The 21591-nt window shown below is 35.5% G+C and overlaps 1 protein-coding gene across 1 annotated transcript; it reads left to right on the plus strand.

Annotated features, from left to right (window-relative positions):
- The first annotated feature begins 826 nt into the window (after positions 1 to 826).
- MED30 (mediator complex subunit 30) lies at positions 827 to 21051 on the plus strand. The gene is made up of 4 exons (XM_023224833.2): positions 827 to 1160; positions 9088 to 9246; positions 11158 to 11262; positions 20661 to 21051. The coding sequence occupies exons 1-4, from the start codon at positions 984 to 986 to the stop codon at positions 20754 to 20756; spliced, it is 537 nt and encodes a 178-aa protein (XP_023080601.1). The 5' UTR covers positions 827 to 983; the 3' UTR covers positions 20757 to 21051.
- The last annotated feature ends 540 nt before the right edge of the window (positions 21052 to 21591 follow it).

Raw genomic sequence — 21591 nt, forward strand, 5'->3', positions numbered from 1 at the left:
AGATAAAGTCTGAAAGTAAGCCCACCGAAAGCTATATAAAATATCAGACAGTGGGCCAGGCGCGGTGGCTCATGCCTGTAATCCCAGTACTTTGGGAGGCCAAGGCGGGCGGATCACGAGGTCAGGAGATAGAGACCATCCTGGCTAACACGGTGAAACCCCGTCTCTACGGAAAATACAAAAAATTAGCCAAGCGTGGTGGCGGGCGCCTGCAGTCCCAGCTACTCAGGAGGCTGAGGCAGGAGAATGGCGTGAACCCGGGAGGCGGAGCTTGCAGTGAGCCGGGATCTCGCCACTGCACTCCAGCCTGGGCGACAGACCGAGACTCCGTCTCAAAAAAAAGTGCCAGAGTCAGAAAGAAATGTGCGTTGATCATTTTTTTGCTTAGAGAGATTGGGAAAACTCAGAGAGTAAAACATCTGAGCAGGGACCAAGAGCAATGTGGGAGTCCGTATCACGTCACAGAGAAGCGCACAAGCTTAGGAATCTTGCTTTCTAAATTCGAATCGCAGGTTTCCAGTTACACCTGTATGCGACTGAACAAGTATTTTAACCTGTCTTTTAGCTGTCATACTACAAACCTCAGGCTTGTTAAGAGAAAATGCTCCGCAAGGAATTAAACACAGAAGGCTCTAACGCTGGGCCAAGACTGGGAAACGAACTCTGGAAACTCACCCTCTGCTGCCCAAGAGCATCTCCCATCTGGCTGGATCGCAATTGGTGATTGGCTACTTAACCCGTCCGTCCTTTCCCGCCCAGCGTCCAATCCAATCCCTCCTGGCTCCGCTCGGAGACAGTTCGCCGAGTGGGCGGTGTCCATGACGTTTTATGACGTTTGCGTCACGGTGGACGGAAGTCGCGGCTGCTGTTTTGAAATCGGGCCGCGGGGGATCTCTCAGGCTGGTTGCTGGTTCCAACACTGAGGCTCCACAGCCTCCCAATTCCGGGCGGACCCCTGACGGGCCTGAAGCTGCAGCAGCGCCATGTCCACCCCTCCGTTGGCCGCGTCGGGGATGGCCTCCGGGCCCTTCGCCGGGCCCCAGGCCCAGCAGGCTGCCCGGGAGGTCAACACGGCGTCGCTGTGCCGCATCGGGCAGGAGACGGTGCAGGACATCGTGTACCGCACCATGGAGATCTTTCAGCTCCTGAGGAACATGCAGGTAGGAAGGCGGGCGCGTAGGGCCAGCGAGATGCAGCTGGGAGGGAAAGGGGCGCTGGTTTCCTCGTTACCTGGGGCCAGTGGATGTCAACTGGGCTGCCCTGGGCAAACCTTAGGTGTAGGGTCACCCCCATTCACATTCAAGAATGTCCGCAAAAGTCGGAGCTGTAGAGGTGATGTTTTTCCAGACCAGATTTCTGCATAATTGAAGCCAATTTTTTTTTAGATTCAATCGAGCTCTTTAGTTACCATGTAAACTCTTTCACCTTTCAAGGTAAAGATGGGGTCGCACTCCACTTCCCGCTTTAGGTTGCTTTAAATGTTTTTTCCAGCATTTCTTCTAGGGAGGTCCAAGGAGTTGAAGAATTTACATTATATTTTTAAAAAACAGTCCTTTTTTTTGGCATAGTAAATATACAGTAAACTACACTCACCTAAAGTTTTGACATGTATGTGTACTGTACTGTGTATACTTGTGAAATTATCACCACAATCAAAATAGTGAACATACACATCACCCCAGAAAGTTTCTTCATACCCCTCTGACATCTTTGCTTCCTACCTTCCATCGCTAAGCAACCATTGATCTGCTTTCTGTAATCATAAATTAATTTGCATTTGCTAGAGTTTTGTATAATGGAGTCTACAGTATGTGGGCTTTTTTTGTCTGAGATCCTTCACTAAGCATGCGTCAATAATTTCCTTTTTATTGCTGAGTAATGTTCCATTGTATCAATATATCACCATTTGCGTACCTTTTCTTCTGTTGATGGACATTTGGGTTGTTTCCACTTTTTGGCTGTTATAAATAATGCTATGAACTTTTGCTGACAAATTTTTGTGTGAACATGTGTGTCATTTCTCTTGGACAGATTCAGGAGTGGAATTGCTGGATCATGCAATACATGTCTGTTTAATACTTCAAGAAACTTTTCCAAAGTGGCCTGAGTCATTTTACCTCCCTATTATTGCTAGTGGGAATGTAAACATTGCTGCTTAACGGTTCTCCTTTCTCCTCATGCACACCTGTTATGTCTTGATGCTTTCCAAATACTTCTCCCAGTCTATCCTGCCTTTTTATTCTCTTAATATTATCTTTGGAAGAACAGACATTTTTAATTTTGATGGAATCCAGCTTACTGATATATTCTTTTATAGATTTTGCTTTTGGTGTCATACCTAAGAAATGTTTGCCTAACCCAAGGTGACAAAGGGTTTCTGTTTTCTTCGAGAAGTTTTGTAGTTTCAGGTTTTATATTTAGGTCTACAACCTATATTTAGCTTTGTGAGTTTTTAAATATATATACATAGTGGCAGATACAGATCCAAGTTCATTGTTTTGCATTTGGATATCCAATTGTTCCAGCAGCATTTTGCTGACCCATTTTTAATGCTTGTTTATGTTACCCACTACATGTAGTAGATATTATTCTTGTTTTAAGTTGAAGATTCAGTACTTCAGAGAAATAAAGTGACTTGCCCAAACCTAGTCAGTGGTAGGGTAAATTTGAAACCAAGTTTTCAAAATCTTACAGCTCTTATTTCTGTGGTTGTCCAAAAAAGTGTTTTATTGCTTTTTTTTTCTTTTAACTGGTCAAGATTTTTTTTTTCCTCCTGATTATAAGAGTAATTCAGTTTTGTGGAAATTTTAAGACCATGTGAAATATAGTACAAAGGAAATCCAGGAGAAATTATGACATTCTTTGGCAATAATTAAAAAAATGAATAGATTCATATCTAGAATGAATAAGGTGCGGATTAAATAATGTCTCAGAATTTAGCATATTTTAAAAAATTTTTGTCCTGTTATATGCAAAGCACTGAATAATACCTAACACTTACGAAGTACTTTCCTTGGTCAGGTACACTGTTTTAGGAGCACTTTTAAGGAGTATTTTTATCCGTATTTTACAGTGAAGGAAACTGAGGCTTAACGAGAGGAAAAAATAAATTACCCAACATCACACATGACTAACAGCTCTTCCTAGTAACCTGTTTTTAATACTAACTTGCTGTCAATGTGCATTATTAAAAGATATAATACAGGTTCATGTTTACACAGAAGGAACTAAGCTTTTTCAAAAAAAAGTATTTTATCAATAACTAGATTACATGTGGACCTGCATCCAAAGCCAACCTTTTTTTTTTTTTTCCAGTTTTTTTGTCTGTAAGTTTATTCAATGCAAAATAATCCTCTCCAATTTTACTGAGGTGGCTGACCACGTCCACGACCAAATCCACCTCTAAACTGGAATTCGGTTACTGACCTAGCCCCAGCCTCGGCTTTCTTGCCGGCACGAGGGGACACGGGCACTCCGTCTGTAGGTATGTCTGTTGGCGTCCCCTCTTGTGAGTTTGCAGGTTGCTCACCCTCCAGACCTTTAGGCCGAGGCCTGCCAGTCTCTGGACGGCTGCCGCACAGGGTGGCAGGAGCAATCTCCCGGGGCAGATGAAGGTAATCACGGAGATACTAGATTCCCTCATTGGTAAGGTACCAGTAGAAATGTCTCCAGGCAAACTGTTCCTTCACGTAGCCTCAGGACTTGAGAGACTGCAGGGCCTTCATGACATGAAGGTTGGACACATTCTTGTCTGCCAGCTCCGGGTGCTTAGGCATATGGAATCCTTCTTGGCCACCATGACTCCCTCCTTAAAAAGGAGTTAATAGGCTGGGCGCAGTGGCTCACGCATGTAAGCCTAGCACTTTGAGACGCCAAAGTGGGCGGATCACGAGGTCAGGAATTCGAGACCAGCCTAGCCAACAAGGTGAAACCCCATCTCTACTAAAAATACAAAAATTAGCTGGGCATGGAGGCACGCGCCTGTAATCCCAGCTGCTCAGGAGGCTGGGGCAGGAGAATCGCTTGAACCCAGGAGGCGGAGGTTGCAGTGAGGCTTGGGCGGCAGAGCGAGACTCAGTCTCAAAAAAATGAGTTCATAAATAGCAATCGTTTCTTCTTCTTTTTTTTTTTTTTGGGGGGGGACGGAGTCTCGCTCTGTCGCCCAGGCTGGAGTGCAGTGGCCGGATCTCAGCTCACTGCAAGCTCCGCCTCCCGGGTTTACGCCATTCTCCTGCCTCAGCCTCTTGAGTAGCTGGGACTACAGGCGCCCGCCACCTCACCCGGCTAGTTTTTTCAATTTTTTTTTAGTAGAGACGGGGTTTCACTGTGTTAGCCAGGATGGTCTCGATCTCCTGACCTCGTGATCCGCCCGTCTCGGCCTCCCAAAGTGCTGGGATTACAGGCTTGAGCCACCGCGCCCGGCCATTTCTTCTTAAGTTTCAACATTTTGGCGGCTGTAGGGTCTGGGGCCCAAAGCCAGCTTTTGAGGGACTATGATAATTATATGTATGTTTTTCATTTTATGAAATCTGTGGTCATTCATCTAAGACCCTTTGGGGCCTATCAATTATGACTGAAAAGATAACAATGGGCTCCTTCATTTGCAAAAACTAGAAGAGGTGATAGAAACAGGATATTCTTAACTACATATAACCTAGTGATTTGTTAATACATTTTTAGCATTCACATTTTTAAATAATCCTCTGTATTATTGATCTATGAGAGTAAACTGCTGTGAATACAGACTGCTAAGAATTTTTCTAAGCGTTTGTTTTAAAGAAGTGTTTCCTGGTATACACTAGATGTCCGTTAGCCACTTGAGAGTCTGATGAAAACTGTGAACTCTCTTCAGAGAAAAATACACATACACATGCATTTTGAAAATTTCAGGGGTTAAAGGAAGATTTAGGGATACTCCCCAAGTATCCTGAAATCTCAGATTAAGAGTCCTTGTGGAAGATACAATTGCTTTTGTTTTGTTTATTATTCTTTGAATCTTTAATTTTTTAAATACATAGTGCATTCAGAACTCAGGAATAGAAAAGGACAGTGCAGTGAACATTTTCCCTCCCATTCCTATCTCTTATACTGTGTACCTAACTCCTCTCCACAGGCAGTGACTGTGAGTGATTCTTCCAATTTTTGTGTATCTTTCCAGATATTCTCTGCATATTAAGCAAATGTTTATGTATATTGTTTCATTTTCCCCTTTTTTGCACAGATAATAGCATATTATACATAATCATTTTGTACCTTGCTTTTTTCAGTTGATATATTCTGGAGTTTATTCATATCTGTATAGAAAATACTCCCTTTTCCTTTTTATAGTGTATAGTTCACACTGTGTGGAAATACAGTAATTTATTAAACCAGTTCTCTAGTGAGGGCATTTGGCTGTTTTTCATCTTTCCCTGTTAGGCCGCAGCAAATAACTTCCTACACAAATTTGCACATATACCTGTAGGATACGTTTTTAGAAACAGCTATGTGCTTTTGTAATTAGATATATTTCAATGAATTGTCCTCCACAGAGATTGTACTAATTTATGCTATGGCCTAAGACCAGCACAGTGAGTTATATCTTTTTTGGATCTTTGATCACTTGATAGGTAAAAATTCTACTTTACATTTCTCCTAGTTTGACTGAGTTTGAACATCCCTTAAAATATTTGAATCATTTATATATTTTTCCTGTTAAATGCTTGTTCACTTACTTTTTACTCATTTGTTTGTCTTTTTTACCTATCATAATTGTAGGATTTAGCTATTTACATACTAGAGAAACCTGTTCTGTGTGATACAACTTGCAGTTATTTTTTTTCCCAGTCTTTTACCTTTTGGCTCTGCTAATGGTAGTTTTGCCATGCATTTTTTTTTTTTTTAAGAAGTTGCATGTATTAGTCTTTTAGGACTTCTAGGCTTTATGCCTAGTTAGAAAGGTCTTCCCCACTCAAATTAGAATTCTATAATTTTTTAAATTTCAGTCTTTACATTTAAAACTGTGATTCTTATGGAATTTATTCTATAAAATGTGAGGTCTGGGCCTAGCCCTAACTTTTTCAAAGTGTTCACTGAATAATTCACTTGCTTCTTCCAGTGATTTCAGGTAGCTTTTACGTAAGTGAATTTGTTTCTGGATGTTCTATTCTATTCCACGTAGCTGCCTATCTTTTATGTATTAATGCAAAACATTCTTATAATTTGTCAGGATGTATAATGTGTTTACACTTATTTTTTCAGAATTTCCCTGGCTATTCTTGCTTATTTTTCCACATGTGTTTTAGAATCAGCTTATTCTAAGAAAAAGCCTGTTAGCATTTTTATTAGGATCATTCAGCCTAGAAAGACTTGACATCGCTATGATGTTGACTCTTACTAACCAAAAACATGGAGTATTCTTTTTCTGTTTTCCTATAAGGTATCTTAAGTTTTCATTTTTATCTTGAGATTTTAAAAGTTTTCTTCTAGATATTTTATCTTTTGTGTTGCCATTGTAAATGGGGTCTTCTTTTCCCATGTTTTTGTTTGTGTTAGAGATGAAAGCAGAGCTATTGCTTTCTCTTTGGACCTACTTCCTTATGGAATTCTTTTATTTTTAGTAGCACTTTATCATATTATTTGTAGATAGATTATGATACTTTCTTTTTAATGTTCCAACATTTTTTTTTCTCTTTCTTCTCTAATTGCATCGGCTAGTGCTTCCAGAACAGTGTTCACTTATAGAATTAGAGTCTTAGTAGACATCCTTTTCTGTTTCTGACCTTAGTTGGAATGCTTCTAATGATTCCACGTTAATCATGGTGCTGACTTTTTAACTGAAATAAATGTATGTTATCACACATTGAGGATTTTTTATTGAGTTTTATATTGATTTTTAAAATGGATGTTGAATTTAGTTGAATGCCTTCTTAGTGTCTATAGATATGGATCATGTATTTATGGGTTTTCATCCACACTCATGAGTGAGGTGGTTATTGATGAGCTTTTCAGCTGAACAGCTACACCTCGATATATACCAAGGGATCTTAGACATTTTTACCGCGTATACTCTGTGCTATGGAAACCTTGTCTCGCTCATGTTTACTGCTGTATCCCAGCTTCTAAAACAGTGCTAACACATGAAAGGTGTGTGGTATTTCTTTTTAATGTTTTAGTAAATTAAGTTGGTAAGTTTGGATATTAGATTTAACATCTAATATCTTTCTAAGTCAGCAAATTTGGGAAGGGTGATTCTTTGCATTTCAAAAGGATTTTTGTTTTCTTTATGACAGTATTTATTAAGAGTTCTTTTACATAATACATCTTAATAAATTTTAAGTATAGATTTATGGGTAAAATAATAAAGTGAAATAATTCACACTGTACTTTAAAGCCTTCTGTGTGTGTGTACTACACTAAATATGGTAATACAAACTTAAGTTCCAGTCTTTACTAAGTAGAAAATATGGGCAAAGTATTAAACCTCATTATGCCATAATAAAGATACAGAGTGCTGTTCTAGGCAAGACATAATCATCACGCTCCTTTTTGTCACCTAAACAAGAAAGCAAAGATCCACTTAAACTTTTCTCTGAATTTCTAGTTAGTGTCATGGAATTTTATAAACTGAGAGTTCATGAGGAGAAAATTTACATTGTACTGAGAAATGAACCCTTAATGCCTTTCTCCTTTAAAATGTTTTGACTAGTTCAGCCTTTGATATTTTATCACATTTCTTTGAGACATTGTAGAGTGTTTTAATGCTTGAGAATTTCTGAAAATCCTAATAATATCACACCTCAAATAATTTGAGGAGATCCATCTCCCTAACTCATAAACCATAACATTACAGGAAATTTAGAAGTATGAGAAAAGAAGAAAATAAATTATTGAAGCCTATTTATCTTACACATCTTTTCTCAACTACATATAGGGCTTTCCAGTCTTTTTTCATGTTTCTGGTTTTAATCATTATATGTCCTGTTTTCTTTTCACTCCAAACATTGTATCATGCTTTTTCTTTTTCTTTTTTTTTTTTTTTTTTTTTTTTGGCATTCCTACCTCATGTGTTTAAAAAAGAAAAAAAATGCAAACTGAGGCTTAGAAAGACTGGACTGATTGCCTAGCTATTAGATAGTGGATAGTTCCTTTGTTTTTAAATCACTTGATTCAAATCCCCAAATAGGTATACATGTGAATTCCTACAATTAAAATGCCTGAATACTAGAAAATGTGGTACTCTATAAATATTATTGATTCAAGTATTAGGGTGATGCCACAGATCAAATTGTGGGAATAAAATATTCTATGGCTGTACAGAGAAAGATTTTGTTTATGAGTTTCAGCAATGCACAAGTAAATATTTAGTTATAAATTCTAAATAAATAGTAGTTGATTTTTGTTTACCTGTCATTTTTTTATTATTTCAATATATACTTTTCTTCTCTTGATAAAATTCCTGAATTAAAAATAATATCTAAGACAGAGTTATGATCAAAGCAGTTACTTGTAATAATTTATTAATGGTGTTCAAGTATAGGTGGCACCTATAGCTCCTGCTATTGATTTTTTAAAGTAAAATTTTAAATGACAGGTTTATATTTTAATGTGTGCTTTTAAGCATCTTAATTATCTTATCAGAGTTAAGGTATTTTGAGAATATTTTTGCAACACCTGCCATATGTTCTTCATTTTCTTCCACTAAAATATCTTAAGATTCACTTTTTTGTGTGTGTTTTTCACTGTACATTGTTTTCAACTTCTTGGTTGAGGTCAGCAGCATGCTGCATTTATATAATAGTAACATTAAAATTGTACATTCTTTTTAAAGTTACACTTCAAAAATTAAAGGGGAAAAAGTATTTCAAGTCAGGGTTTATCACAAAGTTTTTCTAGGTCTGTTTTATAGCAGTGAAAGAGTTTGCCAAGTTGTTAATAAATGGGCATGCATTACTCTTACATTCTTAAAAATGAACTTGATCAGTTGTGAGGGACAGCTTACATCTAGGCATTGCCTAAAAATTGTTTCTGTTTGTTGGCTTTACTTATAGAAAATCTTGATTTTTTTTTCATTACTTTATATTTTTATTCTTTGTTTTTCCTGATAAGCTGCCAAATGGTGTCACTTACCACACTGGAACATATCAAGACCGGTTAACAAAGCTACAGGATAATCTTCGCCAACTTTCAGTTCTCTTCAGGAAGCTGAGATTGGTATATGACAAATGCAATGAAAACTGTGGTGGGATGGATCCCATTCCAGTCGAGGTAATTTTTTGTGATAGAGGGAGGATGAATATAAGGTGTGAATTAGTATCAAGACAGTTACTCTTTTTCCTCTCTCTCTTGTTTTAGCAATATTTCCAGGTTTTGAATTTTATTGGTTTTCCTTGGGCCACAGAAGATGAAAATGTGATATATATGCATAAAATACTACTATATTTTTACATTAATAATTTCTTGTAGACTTTGACAGGCTTATAGTAATTTTTGTTGTTAGGAAGAAATAGTTTTCTGTGGCAATTTTTATTACTGTCATTGTCTCCTTTTAATTAAGTCAGGGATATTTTTAGTAGGAATTTTAATAGTATATACTTTTAAGGTGGTTTTCATGAAGTACTTTACAGATAAAATATTATTTTTATTATTATTAATTTAGATTTTATATTTGGCCCAGTGGAATCACTGTATTTTAAAAAATGTACTCTCTAAATTTCATCTTGGGTCCCACCTATTTAGTTAATTAGATATACATTTCTATAAGTAACCCTTTCCTGTTGACAAATTATTTCTCTGCCACCAAAGGAAGCTGGTAAAAGATGACCAGAGAAAAATTAAACTGCAAAAATGCCTAAAAAGAAGGGGTCAGAGATGTGGGAGAAAGATCAGAAATGTGGCCTGCATTGTCAGATGCTGCAGAGAAGTCGAGGAAAATCAGGAATGAAAACTGTCCAGCAGATTTTGCTGGATGAAAATTGTTGGCATATTTGAGTAGCGCTTCAGTGAAATGGTAGCAGCACGAAGTCTGATCGCAGTCGGGTGAAGATTAAGCAGGAAATAAGAAGCTGGAGCCGGCAAGTGGATATCAGTCTTTCAAGAAGCTTTGAAAAAAATAAGAGAGGAAAGCAGTAGATGAAAGGAGAGATGAAATCGAAGGTTTGCAAGGGGAAGAGGAGCTTCCCCCCAAATAGAAGAGACAGGAACATGTTAGAATAATAAAGGAATAAAGCTGTAGGGAGAGGTTGGGAGAAGGGTGTATAAATAATGAAGACAGGAGGGCAGTCAGGCCACAGGGATGGAGACTAATCGTCTTTAGGAGGAAGGACAGCTCTGCATTGAGAGAGAGAAAACAAAGAAAAGGAGAATGTAGACATGGGTGAGTTTATATATGTCCCAAGAATTTTAAGAAGTTTTATCAGGTGAATCCTAGTTTTACCAGTCATTTACCTTTGGCCTATTCCTGCATTGGTAATCCACAATAGTAGAGGCTAGGTGATTCCTGAAGTCTGTCCCACTTAGGAGGTAAATTCTATCACTAACCGTGCATACTTAATTATGATTCTGCTAGAAGTTTCATTGCTATATAAATTTGTTTCTCCTACAAAGAAAAAGTTCTCACAACTGAAAAAACTTAAGACATCTAGAAATTTGCATAGACTCTGAAGTTTTAGTTTGCAAGTTAATGACATTTATATAATACAGATCCGTGAAGTTCTTTTCTTTTTATTACAGATGAAGGAAAGCCTGTTTTATCTATCTCAATAGACTACAAATCTCTTAGGGGCAGGAATCACATCTTGTTTGGCATTAGTTTTATAGTGTTTCATAATTAAATATTTGCTAATTGAATGAGTAGGGTTTTTTTAATTTTCATTTTATTTTACTTTATTTTATTTTTTGTTACTTCTCCCATCTTCCTGCTGGAAGTATTGTTTAGTTATACATGACAACCAATGTTATAAAGGCTGTTTTGTAAAAGAAACCTGAAAGGGTATTGTGTAGAATGCATTGAAATGGTCAACTATTAAAGCTCTTATTTCAGGCTATCACCTGAATTGAAATTTATTTTTATACAAATAAAACTATAAAAATTGACTTTAATCTGATATATTCTCTATACCAGTGATTAGAAAACTTGAATTATATTTTTGACTTTTAATTTTTGTTTATCATTCCCAGCAACTTATTCCGTATGTGGAAGAAGATGGCTCAAAGAATGATGATCGGGCTGGCCCACCTCGTTTTGCTAGTGAAGAGAGGCGAGAAATTGCTGAAGTAAATAAAGTGAGTTGTTAGTTTTTACATTTAATGTTTTAGAGTTATTGATAAAAATTACTAGGGAGTCTGATGTAACTCCAAAACATAATTTGAATTATCAAATTACATGAAGTCGTTTCTGCGGCAAACTTAACCTATTTAGAATACAGCCAAGAACTGAAAGGTAAGCAGAAATGCTGTCTGAATAGTCAGAAGAGAAATTGCAAAATTCATTCGATAAAACTCTTAGAAGAGCTCCTTAGATAGTTAGTCACAATCCATTTACTTTTTTCTTTTCTAGGCAGAATTCTATCTTTCTAGCTTATAGCATTTTTGGAGCAGCAAATGATAAAAATTTACAAATATGAAATGTGAATGTCTCAACACCTGAATAAAAAATTTAGAGAACTATCCCAGCATTATTCTACTCCAACCCCACCAGAAGCTTCTAACTGGAATGTATTTATCACTGAATACTTTCAGAAGTTCGGAAGATAATGTTCAAATAGTTCTTGTGAAACAGAGAGAAATAGGGGAAGGTGTCCGTCCATTCTGTGGTGGAAATGTGGCCCCAGCTTAGCAAAATATACCGGAGATAGCACAGTGAATAAAACTATCAGCTTCACTCTTTCACTGACAAATATAGATTGCCCCTTCCTGAAATTCTTAATTCTAATTAATAGAACTCACCAGTGTATTAATAATCCACCACAAGCCAAAGAGTCTTCTGAGTTATATGAAGATTTTATAGTTCAATTTGTATGTATAATATATGATGTCAGTAGACTACCTTGGAAAAAGATTTTCTCACATGTCAAAAAGACATCAGATAAAATTCAATACTGTTGCTGATTCAAAGGACGCTTAAAACTATTAGCAAGACTGTGTTTTTTTTTTTTCCCTTATCTTTTTCTTTTAGATAAATAGCCAACATTTTTCATAAGGTGAAATATAGAAGTATCCTTATTAAAGGATACTTCTTAAAGGATTAAATACTCCCTAGTAATTTCACAAGCATGAAATAAGATGCTTTATACCACTATGTTTAATATTATTTTAGAAGTTATAGCCAGTACAAAAAGACAGTGGATAAATGACAGTTGGGAAACAGGAGTTATTATGTATGAGCTTGTTAGAATGATCAAAGAAACTCAACTGATGAACAACTAGTCTATAAGAGTTCCGTAAAAGGGTCTAAGACAGGACTGATACCATGCTCTTATAATGCTGTAAACCTGTTAGATTATAAGATTCTATTGACTCTTATAACAATTAATATTTAGTAGATAGGAATTATGTCAATCATGTGTGTGAATAAACTTATTAAGATACATAAAGGAAGCTTTGAATGATTAAAAGAACATATAAAGTTCTTGGATGAGCAATACATATTATAAAAACACCAGTCTTGATTACCTCACAGTTTTAATACAGTAACAATCCAAATCCTAATAAGAAAGCATGCAAAAATAATAGGATTGTAGTGCAATACCAATCAATAAACAGATCCAGATAAAACCTAAATGGGATTTTTTTCTTGAAAGTATACAAAAATATCAAAGAAAATGTTGATAAGTATGACTAATAAAGCAGAATTCTTAGCTTCAAAAATTAAACTGTAATACGAAGCATATTATACAAACAGTAATTAGGTGTGTAATACTGGCACAAGAATAGGCAGATTAGTAAAATAATCTAGCCAGAAAAACAGCCTTCTCATTGTACATGAGAATTTAATATGACAGAAGAGGGCTTGTGTGAAAAATTAGTCTTTAGAAATAGAAACTTTGGGGGCGAAATTAAGCTAGCTTTTTACATTACACCATATATCAAAATGAATTTCAGAGTTGAAAATAAGACCTGCAAAACAAAATATTGGATAATTTTTTAAGTATTTTAAAACTCAGAAGAAAGGAAAAAGATGGATAGATTTTATAAAATAAAATTTTGCAACTTTTTTAGAAGGTGAAATACATATTTAGGAAACCATTTCCAAAAAATCTGATTGTAATGAATGACAATCATAATAAAAAACTCACAGTAAAAAATTGGTAGAGGGCAGGGCGCGGTGGCTCAAGCCTGTAATCCCAGCACTTTGGGAGGCTGAGACGGGTGGATCATGAGGTCAGGAGATCGAGACCATCCTGGCTAACACGGTGAAACTCCGTCTCTACTAAAAAATACGAAAAACTAGCCAGGCGAGGTGGTGGGCGCCTGTAGTCCCAGCTACTCAGGAGGCTGAGGCAGGAGAATGGCGTAAACCCAGGAGGCAGAGCTTGCAGTGAGCTGAGATCCGGCCACTGCACTCCAGCCTGGGCGACAGAGCGAGACTCCGTCTCAAAAAAGAAAAAAATTGGTAGAGGGTGAGGAAGAGATTGGGCACTTTTAGTTTAGATCTTGAAAAATAACTGGTATTTGATAGTCTAGATATATGAGACATTCATTTATTAAGACGTGTTATATGTTTCTGTTGATAAAATATGTATTACCTCAATAAATGTGTTCTGCTTATTTTTCTCTAATACGGATTTTTTTATAAAATATAATTAAATATGTATATAAATAAAACACCATTATAATAATAACTTTGGTTTCAGAGTACCACATGTGTAACTAATGTAAATATAGTTTGTTCTGTACCATAGAGGATTTTATAATATTTTGTAAAAAATAAAGTTGTACAAATTCAGAAAGATACTTTTTCTAAATTTACATTTCTCTTCAATTTTCATGAAGTTTCTCTTTTTTCCCAATATGATAACTTAGAAATAACGTGTCTTTGACTTTTAAAAGTTCTCTTTTATAATCAAAATATGGTAATTCTTTGGCAGCATGTAACCAAAAAAATTCTTACTAGCTACTGACATAGAGTCTTGTGGATTTTAAGTAAAGGAGATAATTGAAACAAGGATATGATGTATACAAGGGCTTCTTTCTCCACATGAGGATTTAGCTCTCTACAGCCTCTCTCTCCTGGACCCACCTACATAATTGTTTTCCTCAAACCTTTCAGTGCAGTTATATCATATTTGGGATTCAGTAAATAATCTGTGTCATATACTTATGGCTTCATAAGTATTGTTTATTGCTAAACCACATAGTAAACTAGGGTCACATTTCCTTGGTTGAATAATTTTTTGTTTTTCTGAAGTTAATTCTTACCTCTTTAATTTTCTAAAATTTTAGTTAGTTTTTTTGTGCATCTCAGTACGATTTTCTAATTTTCCACAGACAGAATCATTAGACAGTTTCGTGGTTCTTATCCCACCCTCCCAAGTTTTCTTTGGTCTTATAGGTCTGGATGGAATGCTGGCTAGGCCTGCTTTTTAGCTCTGGGACTTTCCTTCACCTCTTCTGTTGGTTTCACTATTTCTTCAGCTCATGTCTTCCTCTTTCTTGGTTTTCTTCCTTGTTGGTAATGTGCATACATCAGTGACTTCTTTAGAAGGAATGCAGACACTTAAATTTTGAGTCCTTACATATTTGTCCAGTTCATAGTTTGGCTGGCTATAAAATTCTATGTTGTAAGTTACGTTTCCTCAGAAATTTGAAGGCATTCCATAATCTAGTGTAGGGTTTGGCAGACTTTTTCTTTAAACGACTAGATAGTCAATCTTTTAACCATTCCTCTAGTTTTCATCCCCAGGGCTCAGCTAGTGCCTCTGAGATGGTCTCTGTCTGTGGTTCTCCATGGTGGATTAGGCCTATTCTCAGTGGCATCCCTCTTGCATGCCCAGGCCTTCTCTGAGTCACTGACCACTTCCTCTTTACTTTTCGTCTTAAAATTTACCTTGCATCTGCTGTTGTGTCCTTTCTAATCACTTTTCCCTGCATCAGTTTATAGCTTTTTTTATTTCTCTCCTGCCACACACTCAGTAGATACACAATGTTTCTGAAAGTTTGTGTATACTTATGGAATGAAAGTATTTTAAATTTTTTTCCCCATTTTTACTTCTGACATTGAGATCTCTTCCTTTGATTAAATGACTTGGACCTGTTCTAAGTGCTTTTAACTTCAGTTTAAAACATGTTTTAGTTAACATGATATCAAACTGATGGGTTATTACAAAGAGAAAAGAATCAGCTTAGGTATTTTAAATAAACCAGGTTTAAAGCTAAACTCTATTTCTGTGGGAATTGCTTTTTAAAAGACAAGTAAGAGGGAAAGTACCTTCTTGAGTATCATGGGGAAGAACTCATTTGATGACCTCTTTGTGTGAATTCTTCTATCTATATTTTGAGAAAGCACTGAAGGATTAGGTGGTGGGCAGAGGGAAAAGATGGGAGAGGGCTAACATTTGGTTAACTTAAATTTAAATCACAAATAGAGAAGGAAGAAGAGAATAAAATTAACTGCTAAAAAGCAAACAAGTAGTTTTTTTTTTTTTTTTTTTGGTTGTTTTTTACCAAAAGGGGTTTTTAATTCATTCCTTTAAAAGAATTATAAATGTGAATTAAATGTAGCATATTCTGTTAATAGAATAATCTTATGTACAGTTAACACCAGCTACTGACATAGAGTTTTGTGGATTTTAAGTAAAGGATATAATTGATACAAGGATATGATGTATAAAAGGACTTTCTCCACATGAGAATTTAGCTCTCTACAGCCTGTCTCTTCTGGACCCACCTATATAATTGTTTCCCTCAAACAATTGTATTTCATTCTTTTCCTTCAACTTATTTAAGCTCTGTGTCTCCATTCTAGAATATAAGATTAAATATATATGATTAAAATGTTTAATTTTTAAAATATTGAGCTCATGATCCATTTTTATATATATATATATATTTTTTTTTTTTTTTTTTTTTTTGAGACAAAATCTCACTCTGTCACCCAGGCTGGAGTGCAGGCACGATCTTGGCTCACTGCAACCTTTGCCTCCTGGGTTCAAGCGATTCTCCTGCCTCAGCCTCCTGAGTAGCTGGGATTACAGGCATGCATCACCATGCCCAGCTAATTTTTTTGTGTTTTCAGTAGTAATGGGATTTCACCATGTAGGTCAGGCTGCTCTCGAACTCTTGACATCATGATCCACCCGCCTCAGCCTCCCAAAGTGCTGGGATTACAGGCCTGAGCCACTGCACCCGGCTGATACATCTTTTTTTTTTCTTAATGGCACACACACCTGAGGGTGTTTCTCATAGTGAAAACCGGCTATAGATGATAATGTCCTGATCTGATTATTTAATCACATAGATGCTATTAAAAATAAACAGTTCATTGATTGATTTGACAACTATTTATAAATAACTACATTCATAAACTTAAGTTTTTGTCTCTGTCAATTATGTTAATCCATATTCTTATGTAAATATAGGTTTGCTTTTTTTTAGTTCATGCAGTTAGTAGGTGATAGATTTTTAAAGTTCACAGAATCTTAGCTAGTAACACTAAAACACTGAAAATACTTCTTACCTATTATGGTGTGGAGTATAAAAATATAATTTTTAATAATGGCCATTATTAAATATCTTTTTTTATACAAAGAGGAGTTATTTAAACAAAAAAAATTTTGAAATGATTGCCAATAATTTTTGTTTACTTGCATATTTTTTTTCCATTCTTGTAGGTTTTGGGAGAAGCTTTTTGATTTGGCATTTGTTGTTTTTTCTTCAAACATGAAAATATTTAAATACTTGTGTGCCTGCTCTCTGCCAGGCATTGTCCTCAGTACCAGAATTTCTTCCATGAACCAGCTGGATGTGTTATCTGCTATGTACTCATTTCACATGAGTGGACAAGTTTCTTCTTGGAGAACATAAGACTCCAGTGGAAACAAAGCAGCACCTGTTTCATGTTCCCATTTCATGTTTTAATGAATATTTACAGAAACAAAAGCATTGTGCCATATTTTTAATACATTGGCATTTGGTCGTATTAAATAACTAAGTTGCTTTATAGAGCTGTGTAATCTGTAATAAAATTATATTCTTTGCATTCAATTAAAATATTTAGAATTTTATTACAATGCATATCTTCTTTTTGTTCTATATAAGCTACATAAAATAAGTAGATTTTTACCCCTCAGTTGACTCTCACTTAGTCATTTTCAAAACATTATCATATCATTGTGTACTTGAAATTGTGCACAAGAACATACTGATGGTGTGTTTACTATTTAGTCCTTATGGTCTGTCTGGTTTCTAACAATGCAAAAACCACCAATAACTATCCTGATGCCATGAAACTTTGAGGCACACGATTTGTAGTCAATATTTGATGTAAATCATCATAAGACAATATGGCTGGTTTTAATAGTCAAATTCGTGGTTTATTTAAATACTTTCATTTTCTCTTAATATATCCTGGAATCCTTAAGCTGAATACCCAAATAAAGGATGGATACTTGTTTGAGACCACATTTTTTAGGTGCAGGGGTGTCCAATCTTTTGACTTCCGTGGGCCACATTGTAAGAAGAGTTGTTTTGGGCCACACATAAACTATACTAACATTAATGGTAGCTGATAAGCCCCCCCCAAAAAATCTCATAATGTTTTAAGAAAGCTTACGAATTTGTATTGGGCTACACTCACAGACGATCGGGGCCACATGCGGCCTGCAGGCCACAGTTGGACAAGCTTGCTTTGGGGGCATCAGAATGAGTTTTATTTTGCTTAAGGCTATTTTCTTGATGGGAAAATGAAATTGAAAAAGATAGTAGGTAGTATTTACTACAAGATTGACATAATTGAGTCCATGCATTTAGAAAGTAAAGCATTTTTTGTCAAGTGTCACAGCTTTTGTGTGAATATTAAATTACATGGTATGAGTTAGCATAAACATTTTTTAAGTATTTAGTCCACTTACATATTCACCTGTTAATGTACGAAATTGGGCACAGCTGATGGATTTTGAGAATAGCAGCTGTCAACCTCTGTTAAAATCAATCAGTGGCAAGATATATATATTAAATCCTATATCGTGTCATGAAAATTTATTTACAGTTTAGCTGCTAATAAGCATAAGTATCAGCTTTGTTGTTGATCATTTTTATGACATGTTTTGACTCTGGATATTTTATTTGTATGCTAATTTTTTAAATTTAAAACATTGTGGCATCTTTGAGAAATGCTATCCCAAGAGCCTTATATGTTAATTATTTAAAAATTTTCTATTCCCTAGTGTTGAATATTATCTTGAAAATACCCTGCACATTCTAGTTCTTACTTTTTTAAAAAACAATTATGAGGCTTAAATTAAAAAGAGTACCAGAATGTATGTTTCCAAATGAGGATTCCTGAAAGTAGTCTTATTGGTAGGTTATGCATTTATTTCAATGGTGAAACCATTGTGATAGCCAGCTGCAAGCCCTGAGTTGATATTGATTATAAAGTCTCTTTTTAACCACCCAGATGACCAATTGTCATCTTACGTATGGGTATGCAGAAAGTACAACTGGCAGAGACCTTAAATTTTATAATCCAATTACATAAACGAGAAAACCGAGGAGAAGGAATTTGTCTAAGATCAAATACCAAGTTAGAGGCAAAGTTGGAACTGGGACTGAGATTGCCAGCCTCCCAGTATAGCACTTTTATATTCCTCTGTTTTGCTGCTACTCTTGATTGCTGGCAGAAGTGTTGGTTTCTTGGTCTCTGTGATGAAAAAGACTTTATAGGCTTGGTTATTCTTCATCTTTCCCAGCAATTTGAATCAATTTTGTTAGATATGTACAACCACTTAAATAACAGACTATCACATACTCATGATAACAGAATATAGAAGATAGGTCATCTGAAAACTTGTACAAGGGAGACTCACTAAAAATACCAGCAGTTTCTGTTTCCCGAAGACTGTTAGAGTGAGCTTTAGAGTCAAGCCCTGTGTACTGTATAGTCATGTTTTTCTCTGACTGCATCGTGCTAGTTCTCTTTTCAAATGTGAATTAAATTTAGTTATGAAAGATTATTAAAGTCTCTGTAAATTGATTTTCTATTTTCCAATAAGAGTTTCTTGGGCTTTCCTTTTAGCCACCTATTTCTTGTTACTTCCCTAACTCTGAATAGAAGCAATACAAGCAACTTCATTTTAATTTGCTTTTTAGTGACATCAAAATTAAGATTTTTAGGCCTCTTTTTAATAAGCATACACTAATTTATCTAGAGGTTGTTTAATATAGTGTCTTAAATATATTATCTCCAAATGTAATGTTTCCAAGGGGTTATTGAATAATAGTGACTATTATTATAACCAGTAAACACTCTGACCAGAAGTTCTCTATTTCTATCTTGTTTTATCTAAGCAGACATTTACCACATAGGATTTGAAGAAAGAATGTTTAAAAAGAAGTTTACAAATCTTGGTCAAGTAGAATCCAAGTATAGAGATACAGAGACACATGCCGTGCACATTTCAGGCATTCAGCAAATCTTAGTAGAAAAGATTGCATTGGGTGCTCTGCCATTTGTCTTCAGTTTTTAGAATTAGAAGGAGATTGCAATTCATGCTACAGGCAAACAGTGATTTCTGCCACACTTTTGAAAGACTGATTGCATTAGCCATTGTATTTTTATTATATTTTATTTTCTATGTCAACAGTTTACATTTTGTGCCTACCAGTAACATTTGTTGAATGTTTACTTATGTGTCAGGCACAATTCTAATACTTGACATGAATCAGATCATTTAATCTTCATAACAACTCTTATGAGGTAGGTTCAATTATTATTTCCATTTTTCTGAGGTGGAAACTAAAGTACAGGGAGGTTTAAAAAGTAGGTCAGTGTTATAAGTTTCATAGTGAAGGATCTGGCTGGGTGTAGTGGCTCAAGACTGTAATCCCAGCACTTTGGGAGGCCAAGACGGGCAGATCACTTGAAGTCAGAAGACCAGCCTGGCCAACATGGCAAAACTTCATCTCTACTAAAAATACAAAAAAACTAGCTGGGCGTGGTGGTGGACACCTGTAATTCCAGCTACTCGGGAGCCTGAGGCAGGAGAATCGCTGGAATCCATGAGGCTGAGGTTGCAGTGAGCCAAGATTGTGCCACTGCACTGCAGCCTGGGGGAAAAAAACGTCATAGTGAAGGATCTGAACGATGTCCAGAGATCTGGCTCTAGAGTATGGGCTCTTGACCATTAGGTTATACTGCCCCTTAGAAAACCTGTATGCTTATGTTTTAAAACAAATAAATGTTTAGCTGATTTATTTATTTATTTATTTATGGTGGAGGTGGAAGAGTAAGCAGGGCCTGGGGCGGGCCTGGAGGCATAGACCTCTGCAGGCTGAATTTTTAGAATTCAGGATCCCTGTCAGCGAATATTTAAGGCCAGAAGAGGCTTGAGACCATCTGCCTTATAGGGTTATTTAGCTCAATTTCTGTCTGGATCATTACAGTCCTAACTTATGACATTTTAATCTTCTAACTTCATGGTCTATATTTCCTGAAACATTTTTGATAAATTCTTTTGTTTCTACAGAAACTCAAACAGAAGAATCAACAGCTGAAGCAAATTATGGATCAATTACGAAATCTCATCTGGGATATAAATGCCATGTTGGCAATGAGGAACTAAGCTGATATTTAAATTTCCTGCTTTACACATGTTATACCGTTGTTTTTTTCCCTCAAGTATTTTTTTCCCTGTGAAGAAGGTTATTTATCTGCTTTTATTTTAGTCACTAAAACTCAAGTTTGTATTTTTACATTGTGATTTTTACATTAAAATATTCATTAACTTTTTTTAATGCTATTAATCTTATGAAAGATTATTGTAATAAATTTTGATGGGGTTTGTATTTTGGTTAATCTTCATGAATTGAATAATTGTTTTTTTAAGCAAAATAAAGCTTTTTAAATAAGTTTTTAAATTTGATTAATGGATTTACTCATTCCAATAAACCTTTTAGAAGAAAATTAAATATTTAAATATTTCTGCAGATAAAAGTATCAAATACAGTCAGTCTGTATACAAATTAAAATTAAAGATATTACCATTTCAGCTCAAGTTTTTAAATTCAATTTTATTGCCAAGCCAATTAAAATGTATATTTCTATGAATAGATGAAAATTTATCTTTAACATATTCTTCAAGTGTTTGGTCTTAAATGATCTGTCTCTAAAAGGAGAGAAACTAATGATCTAAGGACAACACAAATTGAAATCACACCTGTGTGCTTATCTGCTCTGTTTTAAGCAAGAAGCAATCACCTAATTTTTTAGGTATACCCTAAAGTAATCATAAGTGTGTTTTGGAAACAGTACATGTGTAGGGATTTTAAATGAGATACTTCTATATGACAGGTGATTTTTTTTTTTTTTTTTGGCCTGTAGTCAATCCTGTTTAGGTCTCCCTGTGGGAGCTGATCTCTCATATTACAAATAATATATTCTCAAATAAAGAGTTGAAG

Source organism: Piliocolobus tephrosceles, chromosome 7 (assembly GCF_002776525.5).
Source record: "Piliocolobus tephrosceles isolate RC106 chromosome 7, ASM277652v3, whole genome shotgun sequence".
NCBI lineage: Eukaryota > Metazoa > Chordata > Mammalia > Primates > Cercopithecidae > Piliocolobus > Piliocolobus tephrosceles.